At 54.2% G+C, this 18,986-nt stretch overlaps 1 protein-coding gene across 1 annotated transcript in view; it reads left to right on the top strand.

Annotated features, from left to right (window-relative positions):
• The window catches only part of Trpm8 (transient receptor potential cation channel subfamily M member 8), a 70,742-nt gene that overhangs the window by 33,109 nt on the left and 18,647 nt on the right, over positions 1–18,986 (top strand). Inside the window, exons 14-20 of the mRNA XM_076865950.2 lie at positions 1,082–1,227; positions 3,775–3,887; positions 4,223–4,439; positions 8,956–9,047; positions 10,115–10,256; positions 11,199–11,370; positions 13,095–13,272. Of these exons, the coding sequence (XP_076722065.1) occupies positions 1,082–1,227; positions 3,775–3,887; positions 4,223–4,439; positions 8,956–9,047; positions 10,115–10,256; positions 11,199–11,370; positions 13,095–13,272 (1,060 nt within the window). The remainder of the gene's footprint in view (positions 1–1,081; positions 1,228–3,774; positions 3,888–4,222; positions 4,440–8,955; positions 9,048–10,114; positions 10,257–11,198; positions 11,371–13,094; positions 13,273–18,986) is intronic.

Below are 18,986 nucleotides of genomic sequence, written 5' to 3'. Positions count from 1 at the left end.
GACATAGCTAAGACACTGTGAACAAGTGAGTCTGCATTTGGTGTATACATAAATGCTCTCAGAAGACTTCAGGTCCCTGGGTCTGATGCAGAATTGGTTTTAATGGCAAAGGCAGCAGTTGGGTTTCTAGGCCTCAGTGACCCACAGGGCGACTCCAGTGATGACTGGCGAGCAGGTCCCTGAAGGTAGGAGCCTTGGAGCTCCAGGAGGGCTGGGGGAGATCAGCCACGGCCTGGGATAGCAGGCATTCCTGAGCCGTCCTCTCCTGGATGCCTCGGGACCGGTCATCTGGCTGCTCTTTGCTATCCAATCCTTAATTAAAGCTGGTCAGTACCCCTTTTTGCAGAGGACAGGACCACGTGCGAATGGGAGAGTTGGGAGCAACTGTCATCCAACAGCAGAGAGTTCTGGGTCTGCTCAGTGTCTCCCTTGTTCCTCTGCAGCTTTAAGTTTGCAGGGTGACATCTGCCTGACACCTTTGTCTACTGTCTAATCTAACGTAACAATGCGTTTAGCTTCTTGGTGTTGGAAAAGAGGTGGGAAGCCATTTCTTTCAATATATTAATTTCCAGGTGACCTCAGGTGGCCATGGTTTCTAGTATTTTTACTTTAAAACATTTCCTCTGAGGTTCTGCCCAGCGGTCTCTGTCACTGAGCACACCTGAATGCTCCAAGTCAGTGTTTCCTCCACCTTCTATTGTTTATATGCTGTGACTTATCTGTGAAGAAATTTTACCAAGAAAGCACAGAAGCCCAGGGGATGGAGAATCTGTGCTAGCTAAGGGGAGGCAGAGGGTCTCCTGTCTTTCTGCCTGGACCGAGACCAAAGCCCACCAACGAGGGAGGCTCCTGTGTCTGATCCCATGAGCTCTGATTGACACCCACTATCACACTGGCCCTGCAGGGTGTGGTGCATCTTAAAAAGCTCTGTGCTGGGTAGTGACTGTGTTGTGATGGCTTCTCTGTGCCTTTTATGAGATTCTCGTGCCCACGCTGTCCTTGGATTGGGGGTCAGCTGGGAGCCAGCTGCTCCCTGAGGTGCCAGCCCTGATTCTGGCTTCCGTCTCTGGTGATGGTGCAGAGCTCTTCACAGAGTGCTACAGCAGTGATGAGGACTTGGCAGAGCAGCTGCTGGTCTACTCCTGTGAAGCTTGGGGCGGAAGCAACTGTTTGGAGCTGGCGGTGGAGGCCACAGACCAGCATTTCATCGCCCAACCTGGGGTGCAGGTAAACACCAGCCACAGAACTAGGTGCCCAGAAATAGGCCTTGACATCAGATGCCATTAGCAGCTTTAAAAATATTGAAAATTAAACTTCTGCAACATAAAAGCCATAGCAGAGATGTTGGGGGATGATGTGGGAGGTGGCTGCCTTAGGTGGGGGCCGAGATCCTCGCTTCAAGAGGGCTACAGGAGTGTATGAATCAGCTTTCTGTTGCTGTCACAAAATATCTGAGATAATCATCTTATAAAGAGAGAATGCTTCCTTGCTCACGGATTTGGAGGTTCCTGTCTGGGGTCGGTTGTCCCTGTGGGTTTTAGGCCCCAGGCAGCACACCTTGGCAGGAGACATGTGGCAGAGGAAGCTGCTCAGCTCACGGAGCCAGGAAGCAAAGTTAGAAGAGGGGCTGGGGTCCCGCTGTCCCCTTCACAGGGACACCCCTGGAGACCCACGTCCTCTCACTAGGCCTGGCCTCCTGGACATTCCACCACCTCCACTAGCACCAAGCTGGGACCAAGTCGTTAACACGTGGGGTGTGTGGGGGACATTCAGTGGGTTGGGCCTTAGGTTTTGATGGGCAAGTGGGAGACTGTGGTGGCTGTGGGGAGGAGTGTGTGCGGGTTCAGCCGGAGACTGTGAAAGGGCCGGTCCCCACATTAGCTGATACTCTCACAGTGACGGGCAGTAGGGGTCGAGTAGAGAGACCTATGAATGGGCAGAGTCAATCCTGATGGCTTCTGCTCTGAACTGAGCAGCCGCCCACACCTGGTGCCCAGGCTTCCCGGGAGGGTTGTGGGCGTGAGATGGGGCAGGAGGGGTGGAGGAGCGAGTGACTGCCAGGCACACGGTTACACGCTTGGTATCACAGCCCACATGGAGGTGGTGTCCGCCTTGCTGATGGGGCTCGGGGCTCAGGGTTCTGGAAAGCCCCTGCTTGCACAGCTAGGGAGCAGCAGGCTGGGTTTGCTCCTACGTGGTTAGCCTACCACGATGCACACGTTACGCATGCAGCCTTCGGTCTCACCATAAACATGAGCGAGTCCACCTGCTCCTATGAGGGAGCTGGATCCGACACTAGCCCTGGGCTAGGACAAGGACTCAGGGTCTCTTTGGTCTGTTTTGGCCTCTGCTGCAGTGGGCGGGGTTGGAGTGAGGCTGGCCTGGGCTTGGGGTGTACCTGGCAGGCTGGGCTGGCCGCCTGGGCAGAGTCCCTCTGCTCATGACCTCTCAGGCCCCAGCCCATCTTTCTGAGGTCTTGGATCTGGAGTCCCTGGGGCGACTGGCCGGTGCTCCTATTCCAGGGTTTGGTCAGATGCCGGGTCACTAATGTTCACTGGAGATCCACCACTGGGCCCACGGGGTCCCTGGTGGCTCCGCCAGGGAAGGGACCTTGCTTCCTGCAGTCAGGTTGCTGTGTGGGGTCAGACCATTGCTGGTGACCGTGACAGCCAAGGAGCGCTGCCACTGGGGCCTAATGGGGCCACAAGGTGATGGCTTGGTACGCTCGGCTCTAGCAGGAGCTGGGGAGTGAGGAAGTCTGACCTCTCATTGCCTTGTTGCCCATCCAGTGGGCCCCCAAGCAAGGATCGGCAGGCAGTGCCTTCCACGGGGAGTCCCTGGAGGCAGAGAGCCGCGAAGTGCTGAGGAGGAAACTCACTGAGGCCACTGGGGCTCCGCCCGCTGGGACCCCTGGAGACCCTGTAGAGTCGGCCTCCATGTGGCTCCTCCGGGGGTCCTCACCCACTACCTGCACTTGCTGCTCACTGGGGGCTGCTCCTGGGGTCCAGCCTGCCCCTCCTGAACAGAGGGTCACAGAAGCCCTCTTCCTCCTCTGAGTTTGGTGGTCCTCATGCTCCTCCTTCTCCTTGAGGAGCTGTGGGCACTGCTGGCCAGTCCCAGCCCTTCTGGTGGGCACCGAGGAGGCCCCAGCTTTCCCTTTGCTCCGCTCCCCCCACAAGCTCCTCCCACCGTCGGGCTCTTGTCTGAGAGCTGTGGGTCCCTTGGCTGTGGTCAGGTTCACCCTCTCTCCTACCCCAGCTCTTTCTAATTTCCACCTTGGAGAAACAGCCCTGCCCCACCTCCAGGGGCCGGCACAGTCTGGGCAAAGTTTTGGGAGCATTTTAGCTTGGATTGTCATTGACCTTGGTCTCTTCCTCCCTGATTTCCTTTTAGTTTCCCAGCAAGACTGACACCTGCCTGTGTCTAGAAAGGAATCCCTGGGGGCCTACAGACAGGGTTGGCCATGCCCGTGAATTTGTGATCATTAGAGAAGGGAGTCAGAAGGATACTGGTGTGGACTTACGTAGTGAGAATTAGCTGGTTAAAGATCCATCGGTGCATTGAACTCGCACTCATGTGGCTGTTTGAAAGCTCACATACCCAACATGGAAGAAAACTTAAAATCAAACAGGATTTTAAGTTGTTCTCTCATAGCCCTCCCGAGTCCAGGCAGCTTATAAGAATACTAACTTAGATCAGTTTTGGGGCGGCGTGGGGGCTGGGAGAGAGGTTCACCTGCATGAATCAAATCTGTGTTGTCTTGTGTCCTTGTAGAATTTTCTTTCCAAGCAGTGGTATGGAGAGATCTCCCGGGACACCAAGAACTGGAAGATCATTCTGTGTCTGTTTCTCATACCCTTGGTGGGCTGTGGCTTCGTGTCGTTCAGGTAGGAACTGGGGCACCCCCGAGTGTGTGTGTGTGTGTGTGTTTGTGTGTGTGTGTGTGTGTGTGTGTGTGTTTGTGTGCGCGTGTGCGAGCGTGATGTGTGTATGCGCGTCCACACCTGCGCGCTCTTGGGTAAGGGATGGTTCAGTGCAGGGAGGCTTTTCCTGAGTCTGGTTCCAGACGGCGGGTGGTGGGGCCAGTTATCTAGGCGGCGTTGTCTGGCAGGGTCAGTCCTGGAGCCCTGTGTGGTCCCTTCCTGGATGTGTGTGTGTCGTGAGGGCTGGACCCGACGGCTCCACCGCGTGCCTGGACCGTGGCGTCTGGCCTCTCCTTCAGGAAGAAGCCGGTGGACAAGCACAAGCGGCTCCTGTGGCACTACGTGGCTTTCTTCACCTCCCCGTTCGTGGTCTTCTCCTGGAACGTGGTCTTCTACATCGCCTTCCTCCTGCTCTTTGCCTACGTGCTGCTCATGGACTTCCACGCGGTGCCGCACACCCCCGAGCTGGTCCTGTACGCGCTGGTCTTCGTCCTGTTCTGTGATGAAGTGAGGCAGGTAGGAGGGCTCGAGGGCGCGGCCACGTCCTCCTAGTGCCCAGCAGAGGGGAGCCGCTGGGGAGCTGGGGCTCAAAGTCAGACGTCAGCGTCCCTGCTGGCTGGTTGCCCGTGAACCTGGGGTGCATTCGCAAGCTGCTGGTCATCTGGGGAGATCTGCCAGCCCCATGTTCTGCCCTCTGCCTGCGGCTAATCGATGACGATGGGTCAGTCAGGGGTGGGGTGGTGTTCAAGGGACAGAGACCTTGGTCTGCAGCCCCTGCCATTATCAGGAGTCATCCGTGTTCCTACCGTGACTGTCGCCCTGGGAGGGGGCAGTATAGCAGGTGGCAGGGTATCTGGGGGGACTTTCCAGCAGCTAAGGGCATCGTGATGCCTTGTGTCAGAGCAAAAAGCGGGGCTCCCTGTGGGATTCAGGGAGTCGGTGTGAAATGATGATTGGGTTTTTCTTGGTTTCTGGGCATCTGCGGTTTTGGGCTTCCCCTCTCCACTGTTGAATCCAAAACTTGAGCCCTGGCCTCACCTGTCGCAGGTGTTTAGTTAGTAATTCTCAAAGAAATCATGTTGATGGTGAAGAGTGGGGCTGTCCCTGAACCTGTAGGAAAAGCTGTCTGAGAAACCCTTCAGATCGGGGCTCACAGCTTGTTAGGAACTGCTGTTGCTGCCACTGCTGTTGTCCCTTCTGAGCCCAAGCCTCAACATGTGTGGGCTCCGCAGTGTGTGCCAGGCCCTTAGAACGTACGGGGTGCTTGCAGTTTTGGGAGTAGTAGGCCCAGTGATAGAAGATGCTGTCCTGTCCGTCACAGGGCCCTGACGACCCTGAGAACCCCACGTTGGTCTGAGCAGCCTTTCCCTGGATTGGGAAGAGTCTGAGGGCGTCTGTTCTCAGCAGGGAGCTTCTTGATCCATTCTGTCTGCCAGGTGGAAGGAGCGGGAGGTCCTGGGCCAGTGCCCTCCTCCTGTCTTCCTGTGCCCTGAGGTGGGAGGTTTGGGTGGGGTGGGGCTGGGTGGAGGTGAAGAGGAAGGGCTAAGTGACCATCAGTGCTGGACGTGGCCGATTGCTGGGCTGTCTCCTGCAGCTCTCCCAGGTCCTGCAGGGGTGCAGAGCGTTTTCCCGATTTCACGACAGCCCCATGGGAGCCCCATGCTCTGCCTCCTGAGGCCATGGCCCTGTCCGGGTCATGCTTTGTGATAGTTTGTAAGGCTGTGGTGACAAAACACCATGGCCTGGTGGCTTCAGTGGCACGGGCTCATTGCTCACAGTTCTGGAGCCTGGAGTCTGAGGTCAGGTGTGGGCGGGGCTGGCTCCTTTCCCTGGCTTCTGTAGTTTTGGGCCATCATTGCTGTCCCTGGGCCTGTTGATGCAACACTGTGACCCTGTGTCACATCCATGTGGTGTCTTCCCTGTGAGCCTGTCTGTGTCCTGATTTCCTGGTTTCCTGAGGACAGCGGTCACTTTGGGTGGGGGCCGTTCTGCTTCACTCGACTCCCCCCTGACTCACTCCGTCACATCACCGTGACCCGTCCAGACGAGGTCCTGCTCCGAGGTGCTGAGGGTTGGGACTTCCATTTGGGGTACATGATTCAGCCCATCACACGGCCCATGCGCTCTGCAGTGGCCAGCCTTGTGCCCAGTTCTTCTCTGACTTACTGTGTGGCAGCAGCAAAGGGAAGCGGGAAGTGAGTCCCGAGGACAGGGAGGGAGCAAGCACCCGGAGGTGCTCCCTGGCCTCAAGGTGCTCAGGGCGGCCTTCCAAGTGGAGGGGACCTTGGTGCCTCATCTTGGAATGTTGGTAAACAGTAAGAAAAGCTTTCCTGCTTCCTCCACCCCCATCTTCTCACACGTTCCCCCGCCAGTCTCATCCCGGACCCTGCTCCCGTCACGTTAGGACACAGAAGCTGCCAGGCGGGTCCTTAGGCATCTACAGGAACCATGACACTGAGAAAAGGGGCTTGTTTCTGTTTGTTGTAGAAGGAAGAGCCCGGCCTGGCTGGAACCGCAGGGAGACGGGCCTAACTCTGGAAGCCCAGTCCCTTTTCCTGTATCCTGTCTTTCACCAAGTATTTAGTGAGCACCGACTGCGTGCCAGGCCCTGCACGAGACCCTGAAGATACAGCAATGAACCAGACAGATATCTTTGTGCCCGTGGAGCTGTCCCCTCAGGGATGACTGGTGGGGTCACTTCCAGGAGCTCTTGAGGAGAGCTGAGTGGGGGCCAGCACCGTAGGACAGGTTGGCCCAGAGGAACTGCTGTGATCACAGACATCTCCATACAAGCATCAGCTGTGCATTTAGCCACTAAGTCACCTGTTTGGCCTGTGGGGGGAGACCCAGGCAGCTATCCTGCTTGGAGAAGGCCTGGGGCAGGTTAGGCTGAGAGCAAGGAGGGCTCAGGGCAGGGACATGGAGTGTGAGTGGACAGAGGACAGGGGGGTAGGAACATCAGAAGGGAAAGTGGGCTAGAGTCTTCCCTGGGGCTGCTGGAGGAAGGGAAGCCCGCAAGGCCGGAGAGCCCCTACCCTCTGCGTCCAGAATGGGGGTGCTTGGTGGGTGGTACTGAGGGTGTCCAGTCAGTGTTCGTTATCCAACACTGAGCCTGTGCTAACTCAGTGGTTCTGCCTGCGGCGGCTGCGTGGCCTTCCAGGGAGTCCGCAGACTGTAGCCATGAGGGGCTTGTTGTTAAAGAACCTGCCACTTGGGGTCGCTGTTGCTCTTCTTTTCTGCAGCCGGTGCCTTTGGACTCCTAAGGGATTAGTTTCCCCCAGGAAGTGGCTCTGCTGGCCGGGTGTGGTCTTCATTAAACTGATTCACATTTGTGAGAGGAAAACAACCCTGAAATAGAGGCCACCTGATTTAAATTGTGTCTGGGAGTCAAAGAGCCTTGCTCTGTAGCGTCTCCAGGTGACCTTGGCCTGGAGGCAGATACTGATTTGCTGACTTGGGGTTTTTAACCAGGACAGTCAATAGCACGGCACAGTTGCTAAATCACCTGGGCTCTGCTAAGCAGGCACCATGAGTGTTTGCTTAAGATGGAGCAAGTCGCCCGCACCTTCACAAAGCACACCATTCAATCTCGAGGCCCACCATGTCCCCAGATCCTGAGAGGGAACCTGTAAACCTGGTAGTTTACAAATTCAGTCTGCCTCTGCTCTTACGCTCAGAGAAGAGGCCTCCTCTCATTGATGATGATGATGATGATGATGATGATGAAGAAATAAAAAGAGCTTTCTCCCTGCACTGGTTCCTGGAGCCCTGGAACTGGCCTAAGGTGTCTTTGCATGAAGGCCAGGGTGGCTTCTGAAGGTGACCTGGGCAAGATCGTGTAGGCTGTGTAGGCTGCTGGTATCTGCCTGGGTCCCGGAGGGCAGGGGCAGACCAGTGCCAGGGCAGACCCTCGTCTCAGCAGGCACAGGGAAAGCAAATGGCAGTTGGAATCATGCTGCCCAGCCAGGTGGACACCCCTGCCACCTCCCCAATGGTCAGTTCCCAGCACGCGGTCCATCCAGGGCTGCTCCAGCCGTGGCCTCCCAGGGGTACTGGTTCCCAGCAGCCTCCTCTGTTGCCCACTCAGCTGCTCTTTCCACTCACTCATGGGGAAGGAGGTGCCTGGGGCTGTGCGTCTTGACTCCTCCAGGTGGGAGCTTGAGGGGCCTGGAGATTCAGAACAGGGAGGCCTGTGCTCAGGGCGGCGCCTTAGCCTCCAGGCCTCGGTGTCCCCATCAGGGTAGGAAGCAGGACCCGAGTACCAGCCATCTCGGGTGGAGAGATGAGTGGGCCTGGCCCTTCCGGGCCCTCTTTGCCATGGCTTTCTTGGTGTGCACAGTGAATATGGTGGCCCTTATCTGAGCTTACTCCCCGGTGAACTTCTGTCTTCTCTCCCATCCTCTTCACACTTGGTTTTAACATGGTTCACACCTGTCTTTCCATGGAACAGTGGACTCCTGGGGATGGGTATTGCACCCACTGATCTCTCTGTGTCCAGGAGGCTGGCCCAGGGCTTGCAATCCTGTGGGCCCCCAGGAAACATACTTGGAGTAGGAGGACAGATAACAGGTTAGAGGACCCCCTGGAACTCCCCAAATCCAGTCTACGGTGGCTAGAGAGGCGTCTCCTCCTGGATAGTCCTTTAGTTAAGGCCTTTTACTGTCATGTGCCAGACAAATCTTACGTGGATACAGAAGCTGACAACGAGCCCAGCAGGGATAGCCCCTCTGTAACTGTGAGGTGTGTGACTGCTGCTCACCGTACAAGGTGGCCCCGTGCTTCCCAGGTGCCCAGGCAGGTGGTGCTCGCCCTCTGCGGCTTCATCTTGAAGGAGCAGAAGGACCAGGAGACCTTTCTCTTGTCAGACCAGCACCACATGAATAGCAGAGCCCCTGGGGCCCAGCCCAGCCTCAGGTCCCCCGGGTGGCAGGGGCATGTTAGGGCTCTCTTGGCACAGAGAGGACCTGGGGGAGGACGGGAAGCACACGGTGGTCCCAGGCTGCTGACACCTCTCTCTTTCCCTGGGCTGCAGTGGTACATGAACGGGGTGAATTATTTCACTGACCTGTGGAACGTAATGGACACGCTGGGGCTGTTCTACTTCATAGCGGGGATTGTATTTCGGTGAGTTATCCTCATTGCTTTCCCTAATTTTTGACATTGTGGGCACCAAAGTGGAGAGAAACTCTTGGGACCCTCTGAGCCCTTGGGGGCTGCTGCTTGGAGTCGACTGTTTGGAAAGGCCCCCGTCAGCTTGGTCAGCCTGGTCAGCCTGGTCAGCCGGATCAGCCTGGTCAGCATGGGGTAGCGTTTCCTATCTTCCCTCTCGGGGATCTGTGATCTTTCCTTTTGGCCTTCTAGGCTTTGGGGAGAGGGAACTACACACCAAGGAGAGTAAAGGGTGATGAGGATGCCGAATACCTTAGGCTACTGGTTCATTTTGGGTGTGTAACCTAAGACACATGTGACCTTAACCTGAAAACTGGCCACGGAGCCTGTCCTTCAGCTGCCAGCACAATCCTCCATCCCGGAGCCAGAGTGTGTCATCAGACAAATCCAATGCTGCCCCTGAGGGCAAAACACCAGCCGCCCTCCCTGTGGAAGCGGTTGGGAAGCCCCAGGCGTGGTTCCGTTGCTCGTGTCCCTCCAGGCCAAAGGGGGGGGCTGCTTCATCGACAGGCCCACAGGGCGCCACTCTGCAGAGGAGCCGATCTGCTCCCTTTTGCCCCTGTGAAGACGGCATGCTCGCCCTCCACGGCTAAGGGGCGAGAATGCCATTTCCTCCTCAATCCTTCCTGCTGAGGTTGAGGGTCTCAGAATTGACAGGGGTGTCCTCTGGTAGCAGGGCTTAGCTGATCAGTGTCAGGGAGACCCAGGTGAGTTTTTGAGGGAAGTTGGCAGAGCCAAGTCCAGGGGTTGGGGGTGGGGTTGGCATCATCCTGGACACCTCCCTGTGAGCCAGGAAAGATGGCAGGAGGACGTGAGGATGAGGGACAGGGAGCCAGGAGCCTCCAGAGCTCTTGGGGCCTTCTTTGGCGCCCACGTGGCAGAGGGCAGTGGTGGTGCTCCTGTCCTGTTCCACACGCTCAGCTCCTGGCTCTTAGCCGCTCCCTGATGCTTGGTTACTTTAAAAACTCGACGTTGTGATGCTTTGTCCACATCTCACAGATCTGTTCTCCTTCTCTCCATAGGCTCCACCCCTCTAATAAAAGTTCGCTGTACTCCGGCCGAGTCATTTTCTGCCTGGATTACATTATATTCACCCTAAGGTTGATCCACATTTTCACTGTAAGCAGAAATTTAGGACCCAAGATCATAATGTTGCAGAGGATGGTAAGAGTCAAGAGTCTCTCCAGCCACGGTTCTCTTGCTCCGTTCAGTTCCACTAATGATTTGACAGGAGGATGCATTTCTCAATCAGTGATGGTTGCTTTCTTCCACGTGTCCTCATGAGGGGCGTCTCCCAGGTTGAACTTTCAGGAGAGACGGCTGGGAGTAGGAAATAAACACCCGCGTTCAGATGCACACTTTACAGTGGGCTTCCAATGGAGTCTGAACAACTTGCTAAGAGCGTGGGCAGGGAGGGGAGGATTGGAACCTGACCTCAGACCCCGGGACACATGCAGGGAGGACCCCCCAGGCTCACATTGCACCAGAGGGGAAATCACACATGGCAGTGGCTCCCTAGGCTGATTCTCCATGTGGCTCAGACCTCCACTGTCTGTCTTGCAGCGAGATGGGTCTGGATGAGCTCATCTGGACGTTCCTTTCCAACACTGAGGCTGAGCTTGTGGTTTTCGCTCAAAGCATATCTGAGGCAGGGAGTCACTATGAAGTCATGCTGTGTGTGCAAAAACTTTAATAAAAAATCAAATTGTCCATTCTTGTCTAATAAGAACTGCTTTTGTTTCCCAAGGAAAAGAAACCTACAGAAATAATTTAGGGGTTTAAAGAATGCAAGTACGTGAGGTCTAGACACAGAGAGGTCCTCCCCGTAGGTCTTTGTATGTCCTTGAGCTGAGCTGTCACTCAGCGGCGGGTGCCGAGCTGGTTTGGAGACTGGTGGACACACAGGCATCCTTCAGGTTTAATTCTGGAAAAGTGTTGTCCCCAGACCCAAAGGTGATGCCGGCCATTTTTTAAAAATTAGCAAGTGAGCACAGGTAACCTAGAGTCTCAGGGCCCCGGGACCAGGGCTAACTGAGAACAGCCAGGCTGCGGCCCCGCTGCCCGTGGGCACGGCCCCGACTCTGTTCTGATGTCCTTCCTTGGCAGTTGGTCGATGTCTTCTTCTTCCTGTTCCTCTTTGCCGTGTGGATGGTGGCCTTCGGGGTGGCCAGGCAAGGGATCCTGAGGCAAAACGAGCAGCGCTGGAGGTGGATCTTCCGCTCCGTCATCTACGAGCCCTACCTGGCCATGTTCGGCCAGGTCCCCAGCGACGTGGACGGTAAGCCGACGTAGCTCAGGTGGAGATGGGGCTGGGAGGGGGCCACCAGGAGGCAGCCTCCGGGGCTGACCCTGACCGCAGCTCCAGGTGTTCACTGAGCGGGGGCCAGAGCCACGGACTGAAAAAGCAAGCCCCAAACCTTGTCTTTACTCCTAAGCAGGATTCTCCCTTGTCCCCAGCGTTTCACTTTTCAAACCTTTTGAAGAATGCTTTCAGAGTAACGTGGCGGCTGGAGGAACCCCGCTGTGCTTTCCTACAACAGGGTAACGGGGCACCTATTTGTTTTAAAAAGAGCAACGTGGAGAAATTTGGTCTGAACCTGGAATTTAAACTTTCACATCAGCCCAGTGCCAGCGGGTTTGGGGAGGCAGCGGTGGTGGCCGGTGGCTTAATTCGCCCATACCCAGCGCCTGCGAGCAGAGCAGGGCGTGTGCTGGTGCTGGCCGTGAACTGTGCGAAGCATCTTTATGGTGCCGACATCAGCCCAGCCGTCATTTCCTGTCTGCCCGTCATTTCCTGTCTGCCCGTCATTTCCTGTCTGCCCGTCATTTCCTGTCTGCCCGTCATTTCCTGTCTGCCCGCCATAGACGATGCTGACGGCCTCCTGGAGCCAGCGCCTGCCCTGATTGGTGGCACCTCTCAGTGTCCTGTGGCTCTCTCTTCTTCAGTCTCTCTGGCCCCCCTGTGCTGGAGCCTCTTCCAGGACGTTAGAAACAGGGTTCTTCCTCCTCTTCGTCATTATTATCCCGTCTGCTCACTGTTCTTGCTGTTTCCCATAAGCCATTGCGTTTGTCCTCGGGACGGTCCTCCATGTTGGTGTTTTGGTCCCACTTGGGAGTATACATGGTGGCCAGTGGGACAGCAATCTCGGCTGTTAGTGTGCTGTGTGCCCTTTTGGGGGCGACTCCATCTTTCTGTCCCAGTCTCCCCACCATGAGCTCATCTGTGCACCCCAGAGCCTCGATGTCATTCTTGATCCTCTTCTGAGTCTACCCCAACATCCATGTCCTCAGCTGGCTGTGTGGACTCTGTCTCTAAGATGCTTTGACATCCTGCTGTGTCCCCGCCCCCAGCTCACCCTAACCATCCCATTCTGTCTGCCTGCACCCTCCTCCCAACCTCCCAGCTCCCTCTCTGGCTCCCCACAATCCTCGCTGCAGCCAGTTGAGGAGAGTCTGATGTGTTGTCCCCTGCTTAAAACAGTCTGATGGCTTCCCGCTGTTTTAGTGTAAAAATTAAAAAAAGAAAAAAAAGTGTGTCCAGTCGCTGGGCATCTAGATCTCTCGTTTGGGGAGGGATGATGTCTTCAGTGATGCCCGCGCCGCAGGCCTTGGCTCTGTTGGGACGCCCTGCTCCTCCCGTTCGCCCCGTAGCTGGCTCCTGCACAGCCTTCTGCTCTCAGCTCAGAGACCCTTCCCTCTGGGTGGACTGCCCCCGTCTGTGGCCCCAGAGCCCCTGTGCGTGTCTCACAGGCTGGACCTCTAGCTCTGTGCCCGGTACCTGCTGACCCGTGGAGGCCATGGGGCAGGTGCCTTGCTTTATCTTGACCTCAGTGAAGTCCCCAAGGAGTGGGGAGGTAGCTCAGGAAGCTCGGGGTGGAGGGACCGGTGACTCTGAGGCGTGTCCCTGGCTTGGATTTCCATGACCGCGACCTGGGTCCCCGGTGTGCCAGGGCCCTGGGCCCTCGGAGGGGGCTCACTGGGCCTTTGGTTCCACCCGCTCAGGTACCACGTACGACTTCGCCCACTGCACCTTCACCGGCAACGAGTCCAAGCCGCTGTGCGTGGAGCTGGACGAGCACAGCCTGCCCCGCTTCCCCGAGTGGGTCACCATCCCCCTGGTGTGCATCTACATGCTGTCCACCAACATCCTGCTCGTCAACCTGCTGGTCGCCATGTTCGGGTATGTGCCCGTCACGTGTTCACGGGTGTCCACCCCGCGCCGGGCAGGCCAGGAGGGCCGTGAGCGCAGCAGCCAAGGGCCTCCCTGGAGGGGCTGAGAGCAGGGTCCTCAGGGCTGGGGCCTTAAAGGGACCGTACTTAAAGCACCGTTAGGAGCTGAGCCTTAAGTTGACACCAGTGGTGAGCACCTCCAGCCACCTGTGACAAATGGAGGCCCGGTGTTCAGCACCCAAGAGCAGTGTCCCCAGGCGCCCAGATGCCGGCACAACGGTGACCCTGGGGCAGCTCTGCTCCGCTCCGAGGTTGCTTGTGCTCTGTGGGACTCGCTAGTGTAGATTCTAGCGTTTACAGGAGCTCAGTTGCTGCTTTCAATGGTTCAGTTTAAATGGGAGTTCAGGGAGTGGAGCCCGGAGAGCGTCTTCTCTGGGACACATGTCTGACGAGGCTGAGTGGGACCTGCCAGGACCTGACCGTATCTTTATTGGCTTAGGCAGTTCTCCTTCATACACTTAGAAAACGCTGTTGTGCGTTCACACTTCATCTTCCCAGAGGGTTTCAGAGTCCCCGGTGGTGGTGTCAGCGGGGGAACTTGTCCTTTAGGGTAGACGGTCAATTTCAGCCACACCAGTTCTGGCAGACAGACGTTTGCAAACAAATACGCAAATTTAACAAATTATTTATTACAGCTTGATGTGGATCGGAACCCTTCAGTCAAAACCAGAAACCCAGAAGCTATGAATGACAAACTAAATAAACACATTTAGTTTCATAAAACATTTTTTTTTAAGATAAAAGAGATCTGAAATGAAGTGGTAAAGACTGGGGAAAATGTTTTTGATGCATATGATGAACAAAGGCTTTTAATTCCTAATAAAGGAAGAACTCCTGAATTTATAACAAGATGAGCCCAGAGAAAAACTGCTAGAGACAATGACCATGCGTCCAGAGGAGGAAATTCAGGTAGCTAACCGCCTGTGAAAAGGAGCTCCACCCTCTGGGAGGGGAAGTTCAGATTAAGACAGATGCTGGTTTTGCACCATCGGATGGGCGCAAGTTGAAGGGAGCCTGTGGTGTCACAGACGAGGCTGGGAAGTGACATTGCTGCTGGGGCACAAACAGCCACCAAGTCTTTGGAAAGTAATCTGATCATAGCTACTAAAGGGAAAAACACACAGGCTTTAATCAAACCTTCTCACACCTGGGAATCTGACAGAGGGGCATACAAAGGTGTTTCCTGGGTCATTTTTAATACCTGTTGGTAGGGGAATGATTGAATAAAGCGTCTTTTATCTGTACTATAAAATATTATACAATCCTTAAAAAGATAAAGTAAGTTCTGTGTTTATTGAAGGATGGCATTTTTAATATAAAAAACACAGACTAGTTTTAGGGTGTACTCTTATTTTCTAATCACTAACACTCATATCTTAAAACTTCAGTTATACATTTCACTTGTTACAACCACATACTGCTTTTTAATTTAGGAAGAGAACGAGAACAGTCAGTTGCTACACAGAGGCCTGAGGCTGTGAGGAGTACAGACTACCCAGGAGGGTCACCTGCTTTGTTTGTCAGAGGCAGGCACATCTACGTGGGACATGTGCCTCTGGGGACATCACGCGGAGTGGCCTTCTGGTCTCCCATGGTCCAGTGCATCACTTGCTCTGCTTAGAACCCTCGGAGGATTTTATTTTAATTCCAGTCTCCTCATCTTCCCCAGGGGGCTGTGTGACTTGACCCTGGAACACACTGTCAGGTCTATCCCCCAGGAAGTCCCCCTGTCCCTCCCTAAGCAGGGCCACCTGCTCGGCGCCATGCTTTTGTGCAGGCTCCTCCTGCTTCCGGACTCCCGGCTCTGTCCTCTCCTTTCTTTCCCTTCATGAGCTCAGCCTCCCTGGTGTCCTCTTTCCTTTGTGGAGAGGGTCCTTAGACCACGAAGCACGTTTCTTCTGGACAGGAGGCTCCGAGGGTGGCGATTGCGCCTTGATCTCAGCCCTGGGACCCTGTGGGTTTGGTGAAGGAGGAGGACAGTGTCCTTTGCACGTCCTGTTCACTAATCAGCTGGTGGTCCCGAGGCTGCTTCCTGGGGTGTCACGGCTGAGGAGCCTCGTGGTGAGCAGCAGAGCAGGAGATCCGTCACAAAATGTACAGCATCTGCTCTGTGCACGTGCCTGGGCCACGGAGGCCGTGTGGCCACTGGTGTCCCAAGTTCCCCCAGAGGGAATGTGCCACCCTTTCCCTCCCACTCGTGACTAGGGAGGGACTCAGGAACCCAAAAGTTTCTCCCTCAGCAAGCCAGGCAGTGTCACCATGTCCAAATGATATCTACATGTCCCCCACCTCCCAGCCGCAGAGACATGGCAGGTGACAGGTAGCGATGCATCACAGGCAAGGGAAGAAGAGTGGGTCTCAAACCTGAGCAAGAGGGCGGTGGAGTGGGGCTTGGTGCTCTACAGTGACAACAGATTCCACTGAGCTTACCCTGGAGAGGTGCAGCAAAAGCCGGAAGTGAATCTATCTGCAGAAATTAAACACGAGGCTGTGACCCGTGAGTTGCACCAGCTCAGTTGGTCTCAGAATCTGTGTTGCAAATTGTTCACAAAAGCCATTTACGAAGGCCTTGCTGTGTTTGTAATTCATCATCTACATCATGATCGTGGGTGGTAGGATTTGGAGTTCAGAGGAATAGGAGCCCAAACTGACATTGGTGGGTAAGGAGGTAAATCCGCAGCTCCCATCTGGGCCAACCCCAGGGGTCTGGCTGGACTCGTCTCTTCTGTGAGCCCCCAGCCGTGCCCTAGCGGTTCTTGCCCCTTTGGTGTTTCAGAGTGAGAGCCGGGGACCCCCTTCCTGGGAGCCTGGATTAGCCTGGCTTAACCCAGGGCCTTTTCCTGTGTCACTCCCTGGCTTGAGAGCAGCTGGAGGGGCCATTGTGGTCCCTGGACTAAGTCCTCAGAGCACTGTTTCTGGTCACTTTTAATGTTGCTCAGGGCTTACTGTCTGAGCTGTCCCTGACTGTGACCCCCGACTGGTGCCACATCAAAACTCTCCTTTAAAAACTCCACCGTGCCCAAAGGCCACCTTATGAAGGCACTGTACACATACCTTTGAGTCACACAGGCAGGCTGCAGGGCGGTATTTAGTGGTAAAGGAAATGGTTGCAAACATCTGTGATTTTTTTTTTTTTACGTTAAAATGCTCTGTCCCAGGCCCTATGTGGCTTATCAGAGGCACGAAGTGAACTTGGAGTGGCCCTTGAAGCACTGTGTCCTGAAGGGGAACTCACCCACTGCGGCTCTGGCCAGGAGCCGTCAACCATGGGGTCTGGACTTATTTCCGAGAATGATTACTTACAAATCTGAGGAACAATATATGCTTTATTATCAACATGCAGAAAAGTAGGAGGAAGAAAATAATCCCCCGTGTAGACTAAAGGCTTGCTGCTACTTCAACAACATGTGACCTGATGACATGATATTATATAGTATGATATCATAGATATCGTTATGATACGTTGTGACGTAATCTGATCATCATGGAAAAGCTGTTTACGGGGTGGGGGGGGGGAGTCGTGACGTGAGAGGGAATATTGGCAGCAGAGCTGGTGTCAGCCGTGACCAAGTGGAGGAGCCGTGCTCAGAGGTCCTGGTACCCAGAGCCCAGAGAGCCAGTGGGGGCTGGAGAAGCAGGGACCATGAGTGAGGTTGGGAGGAGGCGGAGAGGTGGGCAGTGGATGCGGAAGGTTCTTTTAAAGACCTGGGCATTTCCTGCACGTGAAAGAGATTTCCTGGGCCTCCACACAGGTGCGTGGCGCCATCTTGGTTGTGATAGCAACACTATGGACTAAGTTGAATTATCACTTAAAGGCCAGTGAGTTGACATTGTTGGTGCCAGTGCCACTCCCTGCTGGAGCTGCTGGCTTCCTGCTGGCCCCTCCCCTCTCATCTTGGGATAATCACACTATTTCCTCTTATCAGCCACATCCTCTCGGATCTTACCTAACCCACTTCAGATCCACCCACACCCTTCATTTCAAAAAAAAAAAAAAGTCACTTCATTTCAAAAATAGTGAAACTAGGACATCTTCACCATTTTCCTTGACTGCTGCTCAGTTGCCTTTAAGTTTCAGAAAAGAAACTTTTTCCCCAATCCCCACGTGATAATTGTGCATGTTTGTGGGCACGGTGTGACGTTTCACTACGTGTACATGGTGTGTAGTGATCAATCAGGATAATCAGCATATCCAGTTTCTCAGGCATTTACCATTTCTGGATGTTGGTAAAACAAATTCCTCTCTTCTGGTTATTTTGAAACACACTGTTATTGGGAATGAGAGGGAACCGGATGTGTCAACTGCCCCCCACACAGCTGGAGGGCACATAGGTGGCCCCCAGGCGTGGGGCAGTACTGGATAGACATGGCGGCTGGACTGCCCAGGAAGGTTGGGATCAGCTGGGAGCTGGGAGGGGTGTCCACTAAGCCACGTCCAGCTGACCCGCTTCTTGTGCTTCGGGTTATCCTGAGGTCCTTCCATGGGATTAGCATCTACTCTTTCTTTGTGAAATTTGCACAGACTTTGCATTCTGGTGTAATCAGTCTTTCTATTTTGGTGTTACTACCAAATGGCTTTCATTACTGAAATGTTAATTTTTTTAATCATTTTAACATCTGTTGTACAAGTTCTCATTATTCCTATTCCAAGCTTTCCTGGCTGTTCTTGTGTATTTAATTGTGTGGAGAAACTCAAAGCCCATCTTGCAAATCTTTTCTTTTTCCTTCCAAAAGGAAAAAAAGAATCTTGTGAATTTTACTGTGAGGATGCTGACTTTTTAGAATTATTTAGGAGAAGTCGGCCTTACTATCTAGAGAAAATAGTTGATCTCCGTGTATTCAACTATATACAGTTCTCAGTAAAGTCACCTGGGTTTCTTGTGGGTCTGGCAGAGTTTTGTTAATTTATTTCCAGCCCTTTATGGTTCTGAACAGAATTGCTATTATGTTTTTTCCAATGGCTACTTTCTGATGTGTAGGAAGGCTATTAACGTTTTGCTTATTTCTTTTAGAACAAGTCTTGTTCCTGAACTGACTCTTTTTTCTTTTCTTTTTATCACATTCTGGTAGTTTCTTCTTATTCCCTATTTATTAAGCTCCTTTCTTCTTCTCTTTTTCCTAATCAGAGAAGGATGTTGGGCATGGCCAGAAGACTTTCTAGCAACGTTGGAATCATATTTTCCTTTTGGTCTAGTGTTATGATGTATTATACAAATGATAAATCATAGAACTGTTCTGAATATTTAGTCATCTTTCCACCCTGTGGTCACGGCATATTATTCTTTTAACATACTTCTGGGTTTCGTTGTGCACAAGGCTCTCTGAATTCTAAATGTCTGTTATCTGTCAGGGACATTTCCAGGCTCAGTGGATTTCTAAGGACTTGGCCTTCTGTGGGGTTTTTGCTTCCTCTTCCTGCCCTGCTCAGCTGGGGCTGCTCAGCTGGTCTCAGCAGTTGACTTTGGTCATCTCCAGCCAACAGAAGGGTTACCAGGGGCAGGACGCTCAAGGTCACAGGCACCAGGGGAGATGTGGCATTGAAGGGAAAATGGCAGGCTGGGGTCAGCGGTTGGCGGGGAGACAGGAAGCATCCGTAGGGTGGTGAGACCCTGGGCATGGCTGGTCCCTAGGCCACTCTTACACGTGTGTGGCCCTGGGGTGCGG

This window comes from Callospermophilus lateralis, chromosome 9 (genome assembly GCF_048772815.1).
Source record: "Callospermophilus lateralis isolate mCalLat2 chromosome 9, mCalLat2.hap1, whole genome shotgun sequence".
NCBI lineage: Eukaryota > Metazoa > Chordata > Mammalia > Rodentia > Sciuridae > Callospermophilus > Callospermophilus lateralis.
Note: the sequence above shows the minus strand (reverse complement) of the source record. Positions and strands in the feature narration are given on the sequence as shown.